The 17,953-nt window shown below is 45.7% G+C and overlaps 1 protein-coding gene across 1 annotated transcript in view; it reads right to left on the bottom strand.

The window, feature by feature from the left end:
• SHOC1 (shortage in chiasmata 1) overlaps positions 1 to 17,953 on the bottom strand; it is a 420,839-nt gene that overhangs the window by 193,182 nt on the left and 209,704 nt on the right. The window contains exons 8-9 of the mRNA XM_088460117.1: positions 15,960 to 16,058; positions 3,198 to 3,327 (exon numbers count right to left, since the gene is read on the bottom strand). Coding sequence (XP_088316243.1) covers positions 3,198 to 3,327; positions 15,960 to 16,058 — 229 coding nt within the window. The remainder of the gene's footprint in view (positions 1 to 3,197; positions 3,328 to 15,959; positions 16,059 to 17,953) is intronic.

Genomic DNA, 17,953 nt, shown 5'->3' with positions numbered 1-17,953 from the left:
ATACAGTTTTATTTGGAAATTCTTAACAATGATCAACATAATATACACTGAACGGGGCCAAAGGGGGTAGGAAGAAAGTCGGCAATTACATACATTACAGATAAACCACTAGATAACTAATGGAATTGCATAATAGGTCCACAAGGAAAACTATCAATATGCATGCAAAAACACAGTCTTATATAATAAATTACTGGTTAGGACAGTTCAGTACTGGAGCAGTTTTGTGTCACTTGAAACATAAATATAAGAAGTACTCTCACTTCCTGGGTAGCTTGTAAGAGGATATGTTCTTGCCCAGATATCGAACTTTAGATTTCTACAGTTTATTTGCAGCACATACTAGAATACCCTGGCAAAATAGCGCTGATATGCTCTATTAATGCTGTTGGCACTCTTCATATAGTAGATTGGTATTCATGTGATATTCTGTATTTACACTGCCTAAAGCCGTGTGTTTCCCAAACTCCATATCAAGGCACCTTAACAGTCCATGTTTTAAGAATATCCATGCTTGTGCACTGAAGTACTAATTAACTCATCTGTGCTTAAGCAGGGTGTCTTGAGTTGGGAACTACTGGCCTAAAGGCATTCAGGTGTATACAGCAGTGTTTCTCAACTCCAGTCCTCAGGGAACACTAATACCTCTTTTCCACCAAAAACCCGGGTCCGACCTATGTCCAACCCTGGTAGCTACCTGGGTTGGATTGCAGGGTCACTTGACCCGGGTTATTTTTCAGGGACCCATTTACACTGAGCTGCAACCTGGGTAGACCCAGCAAAAACCCAGGTTTTTGCTCTGGTGTAAAAGGGGTATAACAGTGCATGGTTTCCAGGCCTCCTCACAGAATCACATGATAAATAATTAGTAACACCCAGGGCCGGCTCTTGGGGTGTTCGACCAGTGCGGTCGAACAGGGGCACCACTCCATAGAGGGCGCACCCTTCCCAAAATCCCGATTTCAGCAGGACAGCACTGTCCAGCTGTTCCACCCGTGGGCCGAAGTGTCCCGCTGGTGGTCAAATCGGGAGGTTGGGCACACCCACCACAGCAGCTGTGCGGCGGTGCCGGACCCCAGGGTAGCTGAATGGATGCTGCACGCATGCGTGCAGTATCCATTTAGTGCCAGGAGAGGGCTGGGGGAAGCCCAGCTAGTGACAGAATGCTGGGCTCGCCCCCAATCTGATGTTACACGGGAGGCATGCCTTGCAGGAACGCCCCCAAATAACAGCACATAGGGGGCGTGTCCTATGTTAATTAGGGCACACCCCTAATTTCGGTAACGCGCGGCGAGGGCACCATGTTCACCATCCGGCACAGGGCGAGGCTACCCCTGGAGCAGGCACAGGGCGAGGCTAACCCTGGAGCCGGCCCTGGTAACACCTGTGGATTTATTTAAAATGTGTCAGTCAGTAAGAAATGAACCTGTACTCCAGCACAGAGTATGGAAAACACATACTTTTATGGTTCCCTGAGGACTGTAGCTGGAAAACACTGAGTATTTTGTGTCACTACCAAATATGAAGGGGACTAGGATTATTCCTAGCAATTAGGCTGACTGAGCAAGTTATTCAAAGCCATTATTAATTTCCTTAACCAGGGTACAGTCGAGAAATGAGGATTTAAAAAGAAGAAATGCTATCCATACACAAACTAATATTGCTGCTCGACCTAAAAAGGGCAGAACAATATGATCACTTTCCATTTTGGTTACACACATTGCTGGTTGATGCCGAAACAACAATGATGGATATTAGTGAGGCTGGAAAACACAGACAGATAGTCATCATCTGATGCATATACTGTACAGTGTATGCATGCCTGCTAATAATAGTCACATTCAATATTATTATTCTACGCATCACAGGTTTGGGGATATTCACTTGGCCCATATTAGCAGTGATATTACTACATGTTTGGCCAGCGATAGCTGAAATATATGTGCTCCTGTATGGAATATAATTATTTAGGCTTGCCATATCATCCCTTTTATTCAGGACACATGTGAACCAAGGCCCCCATACATCAGCAATTGATTGCAGCAATCATGCAATTTGCAATTGATAGTGTATAAAAATCTTTCCCTTTTTCAATCGATTGCTGCAATCAATTGCTGATGTATGGGGGCCTTTACACAGGCTCTGTGGCTGGCTGACTTGAAGTCTACATTTCACCTGGTTTTAATCATCCACTTGTGTCCCAAAGTAAAGGCCAATAAATATTCACATTAATATTTGCCATTCACTTATTCCATTTGTGCCACTTAAGATACTAAGGACTCGATCCAATTAGTTGCGAACTGCAAGTCGCAAGTTTGTTTCTTTAAATTCGCACATTTCGCCGCAAAACACTCTCCCGACAATTCTCCAATCCAATTAAAAATGCCTATTCGCACTACTGCAGCAGAGGGGTGTGAATTAACTGCTAAATGAGATTTGCGAGAAATGCATGAAAATGTGGAGAGACCATCCTGGACCCGCCAAAATGGATAATTTCGTTATCAGACGGCTGTTTGTGGGCATTAGGAAGGTACTGTAGGTTTTGAAATGGTGTCAAATGGCTGATTTGTGCGTTTTATTTTTTAAATGCAAAAACATTTTTAAAAATTAACTTTTTTCGCTTAATCTCAAACTAATTAAACGGAAAATGCACAAAAACTAGGAAAAAAGGTGATTTTGGGGTACTTTGAGGGTACCTTGAAAAATGGAACAAAAAATTATAAAACAATTATTTTTCAACTAAGAAATTATTGTAATTCATTTTGAGGTGCCTAAACTAACGAAAAAGTTGATTTTGGGGTAATTTGAGGACTTTTTTTTACCTCAAAAAATGACATGTAATTATTGGACTAAATAAGCTAATTAGAAACTTCCAAATGCTTAATTGGTAATTAGGGGGCATGTCCAAGGGGTTCAGCACAGTGTCCCCACATTTTAACCTTAAAATAAAGATTTTCCTTTCCACCTCTCACCCTCAGGGAGGTGCGAGTGGAAACATGCAAATTCAGTCTGACTGATCAGTGTGAGTTGCTAATTGGATTGCAAAATGAATTCGCTATGCGAATTCAAAGTGAAAATCGCAACTCGCATCTCACAATTCACACCTAATAGGATTGACCCCTTAGATTATGATTGACAAATAACCCTTAATAACAATGATAATAGACGGATCTTACAACACACAGCAGTATACTTACGTAGGAGAAATAGGTGACAATTCTTCTGCAGTAAGATTTACACACATTCTAATTGCTGTGTCTTTAGGTACTGAACAAGGTGGGGTTAAGGAAACCTCTAGCTCAGCTTCATGGTATGACCTGAAACAGACTTAAGAAAAAACAAAGAAATACCTAATGAGTGTCTATGGAGCCCATTTATTAATTATCGGGTTTTAGACTCGCTATATTATTCCATAGACTTGAATTTTTTATTGTCGCTATTCGTATGAAGAAACTAGGGGTGAGCGGGTTCGGATTTCTGAAATCCGAACCCCCCCGAGCCCCCCCGATCCGAGTCCGATCCGAGTCAGGCTCGACTTTTCCCGCCTGACTCGGATCTGACATCGAGGCAAAACGTCATCATCCCGCCTTCCGAGTCTCGCGGGTTTTGGATCCTATATAAGGTACCCGCGTCGGCGCCATTTTCTCACTCGGCTGTGGACAGTGAAGAGGGAGGGTGGGAGTTAGTGCTGTGTAGTGTAGTGTAGTGTAGTGCTGCTGTTGTCCACTACTTCAAAGTCCATAGGGGCTGGCTGTGTTGTGCTGTGCTGCTGTTGTTAATAGGGGCTGTGTCCACTACTTCAAAGTCCATAGGGGCTGGCTGGACTGTGTTGTGCAGTCAGTTCTCCATAGGGGCTGTGTCCACTCCAAAGTCCTGTGCAGTGTCCCAGTCCTAAAGGGGTGCTGTAGTGTTGTCCAGGGGGTGCTCTGTCCATCAGGGGTGCTCCCCCCAAGTGCTAAAAAAATAATATATTTTCTGTGTTTGTGAATTGTGTGCGCAGTAGCCGCACGTGCATCAACAAAGTAGTGCCAAGCGTGCGCCTGTGTCATAAGTAAAGGGCCGGCTGGCTTGACCGTTAAGGGTGCTGTAACCCCCGAAAGTACACTCCAGTCCAAACCAAAAAAAAAATTATTTTCTGTGTTTGTGAATTGTGTGCGCAGTAGCCGCACGTGCATCAACAAAGTAGTGCCAAGCGTGCGCCTGTGTCATAAGTAAAGGGCCGGCTGGCTTGACCGTTAAGGGTGCTGTAACCCCCGAAAGTACACTCCAGTCCAAACCAAAAAAAAAATTATTTTCTGTGTTTGTGAATTGTGTGCGCAGTAGCCGCACGTGCATCAACAAAGTAGTGCCAAGCGTGCGCCTGTGTCATAAGTAAAGGGCCGGCTGGCTTGACCGTTAAGGGTGCTGTAACCCCCGAAAGTACACTCCAGTCCAAACCTAAAAAAAAATTATTTTCTGTGTTTGTGAATTGTGTGCGCAGTAGCCGCACGTGCATCAACAAAGTAGTGCCAAGCGTGCGCCTGTGTCATAAGTAAAGGGCCGGCTGGCTTGACCGTTAAAGGGTGCTGTAACCCCCGAAAGTACACTCCAGTCCAAACCAAAAAAAAATTATTTTCTGTGTTTGTGAATTGTGTGCGCAGTAGCCGCACGTGCATCAACAAAGTAGTGCCAAGCGTGCGCCTGTGTCATAAGTAAAGGGCCGGCTGGCTTGACCGTTAAGGGTGCTGTAACCCCCGAAAGTACACTCCAGTCCAAACCTAAAAAAAAATTATTTTCTGTGTTTGTGAATTGTGTGCGCAGTAGCCGCACGTGCATCAACAAAGTAGTGCCAAGAGTGCCCCTGTGTCATAAGTAAAGGGCCGGCTGGCTTGACCGTTAAAGGGTGCTGTAACCCCCGAAAGTACACTCCAGTCCAAACCAAAAAAAAATTATTTTCTGTGTTTGTGAATTGTGTGCGCAGTAGCCGCACGTGCATCAACAAAGTAGTGCCAAGCGTGCGCCTGTGTCATAAGTAAAGGGCCGGCTGGCTTGACCGTTAAAGGGTGCTGTAACCCCTGAAAGTACACTCCAGTCCAAACCAAAAAAAAATTATTTTCTGTGTTTGTGAATTGTGTGCGCAGTAGCCGCACGTGCATCAACAAAGTAGTGTCAAGCGTTCGCCTGTGTCATAAGTAAAGGGCCGGCTGGCTTGACCGTTAAGGGTGCTGTAACCCCCGAAAGTACACTCCAGTCCAAACCAAAAAAAAAATTATTTTCTGTGTTTGTGAATTGTGTGCGCAGTAGCCGCACGTGCATCAACAAAGTAGTGCCAAGCGTGCGCCTGTGTCATAAGTAAAGGGCCGGCTGGCTTGACCGTTAAAGGGTGCTGTAACCCCCGAAAGTACACTCCAGTCCAAACCAAAAAAAAATTATTTTCTGTGTTTGTGAATTGTGTGCGCAGTAGCCGCACGTGCATCAACAAAGTAGTGCCAAGCGTGCGCCTGTGTCATAAGTAAAGGGCCGGCTGGCTTGACCGTTAAGGGTGCTGTAACCCCCGAAAGTACACTCCAGTCCAAACCAAAAAAAAATTATTTTCTGTGTTTGTGAATTGTGTGCGCAGTAGCCGCACGTGCATCAACAAAGTAGTGCCAAGCGTGCGCCTGTGTCATAAGTAAAGGGCCGGCTGGCTTGACCGTTAAAGGGTGCTGTAACCCCCAAAGTACACTCCAGTCCAAACCAAAAAAAAATTATTTTCTGTGTTTGTGAATTGTGTGCGCAGTAGCCGCACGTGCATCAACAAAGTAGTGCCAAGAGTGCGCCTGTGTCATAAGTAAAGGGCCGGCTGGCTTGACCGTTAAAGGGTGCTGTAACCCACAAAGTACACTCCAGTCCGAACCAAAAAAAAATTTATTTTCTGTGTTTAGCCGCACGTATATATCAAATCGATATAACATAAATGGAGGACCAAACTTTCTCCGATAAAAATAAAATAGAGAAAGATCAAGAACCACTTCCTCCTAGTGCTGAAGCTGCTGCCACTAGTCATGACATAGACGATAACATGCCATCAACGTCGTCTGCCAAGGCCGATGCCCAATGTCATAGTAGAGGGCACATACAATCCCAAATGGCAAAGTTCAGGAAAATGACCTTGAAAAAGACATTTAAATCAGCTGAAGAGAAACGTAAACTTGCCAATATGCCATTTACGACACGGAGTGGCAAGGAACGGCTAAGGTCGATCCCTAGTATGTTCATGACTAGTGGTCCAGCTTCACATGACGATGGAAGCACTCCTCCCACTAAAAAAATCAAAAGAGTTAAGCTGGCAAAAGCACAGCGAAGAACTGTGCTTTCTAAGAAGATATCACAAATCCCCAAAGAGAGTCCAAGTGTGGTGGTGGTTGCGATGCCTGACCTTCCCAGCACTGGACGGGAAGAGGTGGCTCTTTCCACCATTTGCACGCCCCCTGCAAGTGCTGAAAGGAGCACCCACAGTCCACTTGCTGATATGCAAATTGAAGATATCACTGTTGAAGTACAACAGGATGAGGATACTGGTGTAGCTGGCGCTGAGGAGGAAGTTGGCGAGGAGGATTCTGATGGTGATGTGGTTTGTTTAAATCAGGCTCCGGGGGAGACAGTTGTTGTCCGTGGGATGAAAAAGCCCATCACGGTCATGCCTGGGCAGAAGACCAAACATTCCACCTCTTTGGTCTGGCAATATTTCTATCCAAATCCGGACAACAACTGTCTTGCCATATGTACCATATGTAAAGGTGAAATAAGTAGGGGTAGGGACGTCAACCACCTAGGAACATCCTCCCTTATACGGCACCTGCAGCGCGTTCATAAAAAGTTACTGTCAAGTTCAGAAACTTTGGCTCAGACCGTAAGCAGTCCAGGGACACCTAAATCCCGTTGTCCTGTTGTATCCAAGCGCCTGCAAACCACACCGTCAACTCCCTCCTCGTCAATTTCCTCCTTAGTCAGGATCGGAAGTAGTCCTGCAGGCCATATCACTGGCATGACTGACTCTCCTATCCGGGATTCCTCCGGAGGATCCTGCATTGCTACGCCTACTGCTGCCGCTGCTGCTGTTGCTGCTGCTGCTGGGAGTCGTTCATCATCCCAGAGAGGAAGTAGGAACACCACTACTTTTACTAAACAATTGACCCTCCAACAGTCCTTAGCGAGGAGGATGAAGTACGACAGCAGTCATCCTGAAGCAAAACGTATAACTGAGGCCTTGACTGCTATGTTGGTGTTAGACGTGCGTCCGGTATCCGCCATTAGTGCAGTGGGATTTAGACAATTGATGGAGGTAGTGTGTCCCCGGTTCCAAATCCCATCTAGATTCCACTTCACTAGGCAGGCGATACCGAGACTGTACAGAAACGTCAGAAAAAGTGTCCTCAGTGTCCTGAAAAATGCCGTTGTACACAATGTCCACTTAACCACGGACATGTGGACAAGTGGAACAGGGCAGACTAAGGACTATATGACTGTGACAGCCCACTGGGTAGATGTATCACCTTACGCAGCAACAGCAGCAGCGTCACCAGTAGCAGCATCTCAGAAACGCCAGCTCGTTACAAGGCAGGCTACGCTGTGTATCACCGGTTTCAGTAAGAGGCACACCGCCGACAACCTCTTAGAGAAACTGAGGGAAATCATCGCCCAGTGGCTTACCCCACTTAGACTCTCCTGGGGATTTGTGATATCTGACAACGCCACCAATATTGTGCGGGCATTACATCTGGGCAAATTCCAGCACGTCCCATGTTTTGCTCACACAATAAACTTGGTGGTGCAGAATTTTCTGAAAAGCGACAGGGGCGTGCAGGAGACGCTTTGGGTGGCCCGAAAAATTTCTGGCCACTTTCGCCATTCAGCGACTGCGTGCCGAAGACTGGAGCGCCAGCAAACACTCTTGAACCTGCCCCGCCATCACCTGAAGCAAGAGGTTGTGACGCGGTGGAACTCAACCCTCTATATGCTTCAGAGGATGGAGGAGCAGCAAAAGGCCATACAAGCCTATACATCCACCTATGACATAGGCAAAGGAGGGGGTATGCACCTGACTCAAGCGCAGTGGAGAATGATTTCCGTGTTGTGCAAGGTTCTTCAGCCCTTCGAACTTGCCACACGTGAAGTCAGTTCAGACACTGCCAGCTTGAGTCAGGTCATTCCCCTCATCAGGCTTTTGCAGAAGCAGCTGGAGAAAGTGAAGGAGGAGCTAAGACGGAGCGATTCCGCTCGGCATGTGGGACTTGTGGATGAAGCCCTTCATTCGCTTTGCCAGGATTCCAGGGTGGTCAATCTGTTGAAATCAGACCACTACATTTTGGCCACCGTGCTCGATCCTAGGTTTAAAGCCTATGTGGTGTCTCTCTTTCCGGCCGACACAAGCCTGCAGAGGTGCAAAGACCTGCTGGTGAACACACTGTCAGCTGAAGCGGAACGTGACACGTCAACGGCTCCTTCTTCATTTTCTCCCGCAACTGGGGCTGCCAGGAAAAAACTTAGGTATCCTAAGCAACCCGCTGGCGGTGATGCAGGGCAGGCAGGACCAAGTTTGGACATCTGGTCCGGACTGAAGGACCTGGCAACAATTTCTGACATGTCTACTGTCACTGCATATGATACTGTCACCATTGACAGAATGGTGGAGGATTACATCGGTGACAGCATCCAAGTAGGCATGTCAGACAGTCCATACCTGTACTGGCAGGAAAAAGAGGCAATTTGGAGGCCCCTGTACAAACTGGCTCTATTTTACCTGAGTTGCCCCCCCTCCAGTGTGTACTCCGAAAGAGTGTTTAGTGCAGCCGGGAACCTTGTCAGCGAAAGGCGTAGGAGGTTGCTTCCACAGAATGTGGAGAAGATGATGTTCATCAAAATGAATTATCAGCTCTTCCAGGGAGACCAGCCTCCAGAAGGTACAGAGGGACCTGTGGTGGTGGATTCAAGTGGGGACGAGTTAATACTTTGTGAGGATGAGGATGTACACACTGAAGAGGGTGAGGAATCGGTGGATGAGGAGGATGAGGATGACATCTTGCCTCCGTAGAGCCAGTTTGTGCAGGGACACATTAATTGCCAGCTTGTTTTGTGGGGGCCCAAACGAACCAATCATTTCAGCCACAGTTGTGTGGCAGACCCTGGCGCTGAAATGATTGATTTGTTAAAGTGTGCATGTCCTGTTTATACAACATAAGGGTGGGTGGGAGGGCCCAAGGACAATTCCATCTTGCACCTCTTTTTTTCTTTGCATTATGTACAGTTTGGGGCCTAGTTTTTCTAACTGCCATCCTGCCTGCCACTGCAGTGTCACTCCTAGATGGGTCACGTGTTTGTGCCGCCCACTCGTGTCGCTTAGCATAGTCATCCAGCTACCTCGGTGCAACCTTTTGGACATAAAAACACTATTGTGAGGTGTGAGGTGTTCAGAATAGACTGGAAATGAGTGGAAATTAAGGTTATTGAGGTTAATAATAGCATAGGAGCAGAAAAACCTACAAATTCTGTGATTTTAGCTGTTTTTATGCTTTTTTTCAAAAAAATACAGATCCAAAACACAAAACCCAGAACCCAAAACACGGAAGGGTGGTTTTGGCAAAACCAATCCAGATCCAAAACACGAAGAAAGATCCAGATCCAAAACCAAAACACAAAACACGAAAAGTGGCCGGTGCACACCCCTAGAAGAAACACATCCAGGGACAGGGGTTCTGATAGGAGCCTGTACCTACGATGTGTAAAGTAATTGCATCAGTGATCACTTTAGTTTGTGCTGCGAGACTCGGGGCAGCCTACTGTGCATGTGCAGTCATCAGATCGCCAATGTGAGAGTAGCTAATACAGGGGAGAGATACGAAGGATCCCTCTCCCGTTAAATTTAGCAAAATTGACTGAGGTACTAATTAAGTCACTTGTGATCAAGCATGGATAATCTTAAAACCTGGACTGTTATGTTGCTTAGAGACAGAGGGCCTGATTCAGAGCTGAACGCTCTGAATCAGGGCCCTCCTACCTGTTTCAGGAGCGTCCTCATGGACACTCGCATAGCTGTGGGTTACCACCCACAGCTTATGCGAGCGTCCATGATGATGGTCGCGATGGTCAAGACCATCGGGCTTGCGACGGAGACCCTGCGGTAGGGTCTCGCTGCCGCAAGCCCAGGAGTGATTTTGGCTCTATCAGAGCCAAAATCACTCCCACTGACATCACTAGTGATGTCAGTGGGGCCGGCTTGAGACGGTAGGCGTTCCCATGGGAACGCCTCCGTCTGGCAGGCACGCCCCCGGCACGCCCACCAAAGGGGGCGTGCTGTCAATCAACATCAACAGCACGCCCCCTTTGGTGCGAGACCCGGAGCGATGGAGAGCCCGTCGCTCTCCGGGTCTCGCGCATGCGCACGACGGAGCTCCCTCCGTCGTGCGCATGCGCAGTGGGGGACATCGATCCGCTTGCGAGCGTACTGCCGCTCACGAGCGGGTCTGAATGTCCCCCAGAGTTTGGGAACCTCTTGCCTTCAGGTTACAATTGCTATCTCCAGCTTAAGATAGCGTTAGCTAACAAGGCAAAGCTCTGGATTGTGAAGGTGAATATCTCAATACAGCAGCCCCAAAAGAAACCTACTTATATTTTGCAGGAACTGTATCCCGCAAAATGTGTTTAATAAATACGCCTCTATGAGAGATTAACTTTCAGTTCAATAATCAAAGCTTTAATTGTTAACATGGTAAAATATTGATTGATGTGCTGTAACCTTTAGGGGGAATTCATTTAAGCCGCTTTTTCACGAATTTATACTTATTGAGCTATCCTATTACCTGCGGTTTTTGTGGGTGCAAATTTTGACATGCATTTTGCACTATATAGTTTTCACCGGTATGTAGTCAGGAAGCCGGCAAATTTTGACATGCATTTTGCACTATATAGTTTTCACCGGTATGTAGTCAGGAAGCCGGCAAATTTTGACATGCATTTTGCACTATATAGTTTTCACCGGTATGTAGTCAGGAAGCCGGCAAATTTTGACATGCATTTTGCACTATATAGTTTTCACCGGTATGTAGTCAGACATGCCGACTGCCGGCTTCCTGACAGTGAAATCCCGGCATGGGACTAATGATAGGCGTCTAAATACCGAAAGCCTATCATCAGCCCAATGCCGAAATCCCGACGCCCGGCATACCGATCTGGAGCAGGCAGCTGCGAGCGGGGGGAAGGTTAGGGTCTCCCGGGGGGGGAGACTTAGAGTTTGGCACCCCACCCAGGATGGTTAAACTAGGGGAAGGGGGAGATAGGGTCAGGCACCCCCTGGGGGAGGTTAGGGTTAGGCCCCCCCGGGAGAGTTAGGTTTAGGGTGCAGGGAGGAGGAGTTAGGTTTTAGGCACCCCTAGGGGAAGTTAGGGTTAGGCACTAGGGGGGTTGGTTAGGGTTTGGCACCCCTAAAGGAGGGATAGGGGGGGAGAGGGTTAGGGATAGCCTACTTACCTCCCTTGTCAGGATCTTCATATGCCGGTCTTCCGGCATTGATATTTCATCCGCCGGGCTCATGTCCAGTGGTATAGCATACCGATTCCGTTTTCACCATCTCCTGAGCAGGTGAAAAGTTGGGGAAAATCCCTATTTCAAGGTAAAAATGTCAGGACCATTTAATACTATAAAGCCTTCAGGGACAAACTAGCCCCCCTGCTCCTGAAAGCCTTTAATAACATCTCAGACACTTCATCCTTCTCTAAACAATCTATGGAGGCCCACATCACAGTCATTCCCAAAGATGGTAAGGACCCCTCTCTCTGCCACAGCTATCGACCAATTTCCCTTCTTAATGTCGATGTCAAATTATTTGCAAAGCTCCTCGCAAACAGATTAAAACATTCCCTACCCTCTCTCATTCATAGCGACAAGGTGGGGTTTGTCCCGGGACGCGAGGCCAGAGATAACACCTCCAAGCTAATAGCTCTTTTCCACCATATTTCCTCAACGGATACCCCAGCTATTTTGCTATCTACTGACGCTGAGAAGGCGTTCGATCATGTTGATTGGGACTTTATGTCAGGAGTTTTGAGACAATTGGGATTGGGCCCTGTTTGTCTTCAGCGCATCCTTGCCTTATATAGTTCTCCATCTGCGAGAATTAGAGTTAACGGCTCCCTCTCAAACTTTTTCCCCATAGCAAATGGAACCAGACAAAGTTGCCCATTATCCCCCCTAATTTTCATGCTTTGTATGGAGGCCCTGGCACGATCCATACGCTTAAATTCAGATATATCGGGTTTGTGGGTGGGCAGGGAGGAATATAAACTGGCTCTATTTGCCGACGATTTATTGGCCACAATTACGAACCCTATAGTTTCCCTTCCAAATTTATTAGAGGAGTTTAAGATCTTTGGGGACCTTTCTAACTTTAAAATTAATTACTCAAAATCTGTTGCTTTAAACATTACTGCCCCTTCCCAGATGGTAACTGGTCTCCAATCATCATTTCCCTTTGCTTGGCATACAACTCATTTAAAATATCTAGGTGTTACTCTAACCAGAAACCTTACCCACCTATTTGAATCTAACTTTGTCCCCCTATTAGCCAAACTCCGCTCGGACTTGCAGATATGGAAAACCAAACCTTTTTTGTGGTTTGGAAGATTGGGTGTGCTTAAGATGAACTTCTTACTCAGGATCCTATACCTCCTACAAACTCTCCCAATCAAACTATCACCTAAGTGGATACTAGATATCCAGTCTCTAATTAGAGATTTCATATGGAAGGGGAGTAGACCCCGTTTGAGGTTGGATCTTATGTCCCGTCACAAGGACAGAGGTGGCATTTCTCTTCCAAATATTAAAAGATATCATCAAGCATGCCTCCTTCACCGCATTTTAGAATGGACTAGATCCGAGTCTCCTAAACAATGGATACGTATAGAACAACAAGTTCTTGAGATCCCCCTGGCGATAGCTCCGTGGCTTCCTGTCCTCCCCAATATCACGCACCCCACTATTGGTCCTACTTTCTCCTGTTGGAAGATCATGAGGAGATCCCCATCGATATTGGTTCCTAATTCCCCTCTAACATCATTCCTCTATAATGATAGTTTCCCTCCGGGGATGGACCATACGGCCTTCCACTCTTGGCTGAGAGCAGGCCTCTTCAGGATCGGGCAGCTGGTTGGCAATGGTAGCATTCTATCCTTTGCAGAGGTATGTGAGAGATGGAAATTGCAGGCTAACGAATACTGGCGCTATTTCCAGGTTCGTCACTTTTTACACTCGTTAGGAACTCCCCAGACTTTAAGTAGGGGGTTATACTCCTTTTGAGAGGCTGTGCACAAGCTCCACTCCCCCCTCCCATACTATTTCACTACTATACAGCTTTCTCTCCTCAGATGCTGGTATCTCCCTCCCCAGCTTTACTGAACGATGGAACCGTGACCTTGGGTCTAGTCTAGATGAAACTCAATGGAGAAAAATATTTGCACTAGCACACGCTTGCTCCAAGAGTACCACCGTTGTTGAGACTCAGTACAAGCTCATCTCGAGATGGTACAGATGCCCAGATACTCTCTCTAAATTGGGGATTGGGGTGCCCAATATATGTTGGCGCTGCTCGAATGCTCCGGTTAACCCTTTCCATATATGGTGGCAATGCCCATTTCTCCAGTCCTATTGGTCAGAAGATATTCGCCTTTCAGCCATAATTCTTGATGAACTGGTTCTCACGGACCCTCTGTTCTGGTTGTTCCATCTGTCGTCTGGGACCCTCTCGAGGTACAAGGGGTCTTTATTGTGTCACTTGAATAACGCGGCAAAGGCTGTTATTCCTGTGAGATGGCGCACCTCTTCCCCTCCTGCGGTGACTGATTGGTTCACAAGAATAGACTTATATATGGAAATGGATGATTTGATAACCTCCGCGGATGGCGATTGCGAATCCTTTAGAGATACCTGGACTCGCTTGATGGACTTTAAGGACTCTGTTTCCTATAAAACCATTCTCTCTAGCCGACCTACACCTGCGTAAGTCATATCTGTTTCCCGGCCTGGGTCATGTGTGACCTAGCGAAACCAATATACTCCTTAAAACATTATTGTGTCCTCGTGGTTGATCTACATTCCAATCATGCAGCAATTTTCTCTTTTCTCTCCTCTTCTATATTCCCCCTTTTCTCTCTTTGTATAATTTCGTATCTTTCCTTCCCCTTTTTACCCAATTGTCTTGTCTTCCCCCTGCATGTTACAATCTCGAATCAGTGTCTCACTACGCAATATTTTTATGTTTATTATAGAGGTTTTTCTTTTTTTTTCTCTTTTCCTTTTTTTATTATGATCAAGAATTTTGTATTTTTTTAGTATCTGACTAAAAATTTTTATTTTGTGTTTCATTTTGTATCACCAATCTTGAAATGGCTTTTTTCTCTTTTCAATGTTTGTAATGATTGTGTACCATTATCTAATAAAATAATTTGCTATGGAAAAAAAAAAAAAAAAGTCAGGACTTGGGGCCTGATTCAGAGCTGAACGCTCTGACCAGAGCGCTCGCTCTGAATCAGGGCTGTCCCAGCTAAATTTGGAGTGGCCTCCTGGCCGCTCGCATAGCTGTGGGTGACCACCCACAGCTTATGCGAGCGGCCAAAAAGATAGTCGCGAAGGTCAAAGACCATCGCGACCATCAGGCTTGCGACGAGACCCTGCGGTAGGGTCTCGCTGCCACAAGCCCAGGAGTGATTTTGGCTCTATCAGAGCCAAAATCACTCCCACTGACATCATTACTGATGTCAGTGGGGCCGGACTCAGACGGTAGGCGTCCATGGGAACGCCTCCGTCTGGCAGTCACGCCCCCGGCACACCCACCAAAGGGGGCGTGCTGTCAATCAACATCGACAGCACGCCCCCTTTGGTGCGAGACTCGGAGCGACGGAGAGCCCATCGCTATCCGGGTCTCGCGCATGCGCACGACGGAGCTCCCTCCGTCGTGCACATGCGCAGTGGGGCAACATCGACCCGTTTGCGAGCGTCCTTTGTTCGCGAACGGGTCTGAATGACCCCCTTGGTTCAGAACCACTAGGACACCCTCCTTAATGACAAATTACAGATGTCTACTTACACATTTTTGCTGAAGCCCTTCTCAGCCAGGTCCCGTGAGACTTTGCTAGCACCAGTCGTTTTTATTTTTTCACGAAAAAAAATGCGTCTAAGTTGAAATGTGATGCAACTAGGATGCAGCAGCAGACTGTGCTGTTTAATTTGATATGCAACACTTGTATCTCTATGTAATGTGTATGTTCTAATAGGCCAAGTACTATAAGGACATGTGTGCGTAATTGTGAAAATGTGACTTGCTGCTTGTGAATGCTTTGCTGATACTGCTATCTTCATCGTTTGGGCATTAAAAATGCTTTTGCGAGTGTGTTTAAGTAATTTATTTTTATATTTTATTTACACAATAAGATAAGCTTTTGTATTTTAACTGATGCATAATAGTTAATATATGTTGCACATAAAATAATTGGTTTACAACATGGACACAAGTGAGACATAAGGGGTAAATGTAATAGCCTGCAACTTGCAGGCATCGTTGCGTTTCCAGCCTGTCTGGCCAATGTTTTAAAGTAACAATCATTTAAAAGTCAAAACCAACCCTGCCATAGCTGAGATCTGCACACACAGAGATCAGCCTCACAGTTCCCCTCCTTACACTCTTAGTTTTCGGAACATGCGCCCCAGAGTGCTGGTAGCAGTGCATTCCGTAGCGCAATTTCGGCAGTGATGTCATCACTGCTAGGGGGCCGGGCGAACAGGAGGTAAGCCATTCCCTACATGTGCAGAATGGATTTCCTCATTCATAACTGGGGGACACAGTCATATGGGCGAAAGCCCTGCTGGCTGTGCTCGCATACCATGTGACCATGCCAGATCAGTGGTTAAGGAATGTTTTATGTTATGGTAGTATAGATAAATGTATGACGTACCTGTGTCCAAAACATCTTCATATTTACATGGATCAAGGATTCTTTTAAGTATACTCTGTTCAATGAAATCATTCTTCGGTTGTATTTTGATGGGTAGACCTGAAAATGACCAACATATTCCAGTGATTAATTATAAGTAATATTAAAAACAAAGAGTGGAACATGCAAAGCGAGAGAATACAGACAATGTATTGTTTCTTCATTTGATAAGTTTGCTTTTGTTTTTCAATGTAATTACGGTCATAAAATCTGTTTTTGTTCTTCTCCTTGTAAATTCACATCTGTTTGACAGCGCATTTCCAGAGTCGCACATCGCTCCCCATCAAATTGATGGTTCACAGCCATTTTGAATGGCAACAAAAAACATTCTGCACAATTGAGATAACAGCTGTAATGGTCACAGTCTAACAGGTGCATTAAATAGTGTATTAACAAAACCAAAATGACAAGTTTACAGGAAATAATGTATCACACACAATAAGCTCCATTTATGAAGCACAAAACAGCTAAGTTGTGTTCTGCCAAGGCACATAAATTTACAGAATACAATGGCAGCATTTGGACTGTATGGGCAGAGTGATGGTGTTCCTTTGAAAAAAAAAGTATAGGCGTATTGATGCTGTGAATTGCAAAAACAAATAAGAATAATAAAAGTCTTTAATAGTAAAATAATTGGGAAAGAAAGGGTGAATTTTCAGGGGTGATGTTTGCTCTGCAAAGCCAATTCTACTGCACAGACAGGCTTGACTTAAACCAGTTCTTATAGTAGCTTGCAAAGAATATATTACTTCCTATAGCTTAAAGGGATGCATATTGCACTGTCCATGTGTACTTTAGTAGAGAAGCATGTTTCTATCTGCATTTTGCACAATGTAAAGCAGAACTTGTAGTACAGATGTGTCCTCTTACACTCATCCATTTTGCGCCATATGTCACAAGACTCCTGGGGCGATTCCTCAATTTTGTATATGAGTTCGCTTATAGGGCCTGATTCAGAGATGGGAACAGAGTAAAGGCCTCCAAACACCTACTGACCGGTCGCGCGAACCTGCTGATCGGCAACAATCGTTATTCCGCGATCCGTCGGAAGATCTGTGAAATTCTTCATGTTAAATTCAACGATGTGCAAATCAGAATCATATTTTGATCATAATCTGCATATCAGTGAAATGCAGCATGTTGGATTTCACCGATCTTGGGTTGCAGGATTGAAAGAACGCGGCGATCTGTCAGTGGTGTATGGGCCCATTAAGAAAGAACAAGTAACTGTGCATCTTGGTCAAATCCGTGTTGCACTGCAGGTGGGGCACATGTAAAATGTGCAGAGAAAATAAGATTTGGGAGGAGTGTGCTAACTGAAATCTAAAATGCAGTGTAATAAAGCTGCCCAGCATTTGTGGGATACATGCAAAAGCAGTCAGTATTTATCCCACATGCAAAAAAAAAATGTAGGTATTTACACACCTTGCATTGTAACATGGTTTGTCCAAGTACACAGTTACTTGCACTATCTTATTCTATTCCCAGATCTGAATCAGGCCCATAGTGTACAGGATAAGTGTTTTGACACGGCTAGGTTGCAATGTCCTTGGCAGTATCCGGACTATAGATCTATATGAAAAAAGGTTGATACGTCTAGATAGACTCCATATGTTAGGTCAACATGGAAGAAGGTAGGCAGTACAAATGATCGACATGGTGAAAAGGTCAACATGAAAATGGTTGACACACAAATGGACAACACATTTTTTTTTTCTTAGGGTTAGGCACTTACCCAGACAGTTAGAGTTATGCACCAGGAGGGAGGGTTAGGCACTTACCAGGGGGTTAGGCACTAGAAGGGACGGTTAGGGTAAGGCACCAGAAGAAAAGGTTAGGATTAGGCACCAAGGGGAGGGTTAGGGTGAAGATTAGGGTTAGGAAACAAAAACAAAATAATCACGTGTCGACCATTTTCATGTCGACACTTCGACTGACGACCTTCTTCCATGTCG

The sequence above is a fragment of the Taudactylus pleione genome, unplaced genomic scaffold (assembly GCF_031769625.1).
Source record: "Taudactylus pleione unplaced genomic scaffold, aTauple2 ptg000967l, whole genome shotgun sequence".
In the NCBI taxonomy this organism is placed as follows: Eukaryota; Metazoa; Chordata; class Amphibia; order Anura; family Myobatrachidae; genus Taudactylus; species Taudactylus pleione.
Note: the sequence above shows the minus strand (reverse complement) of the source record. Positions and strands in the feature narration are given on the sequence as shown.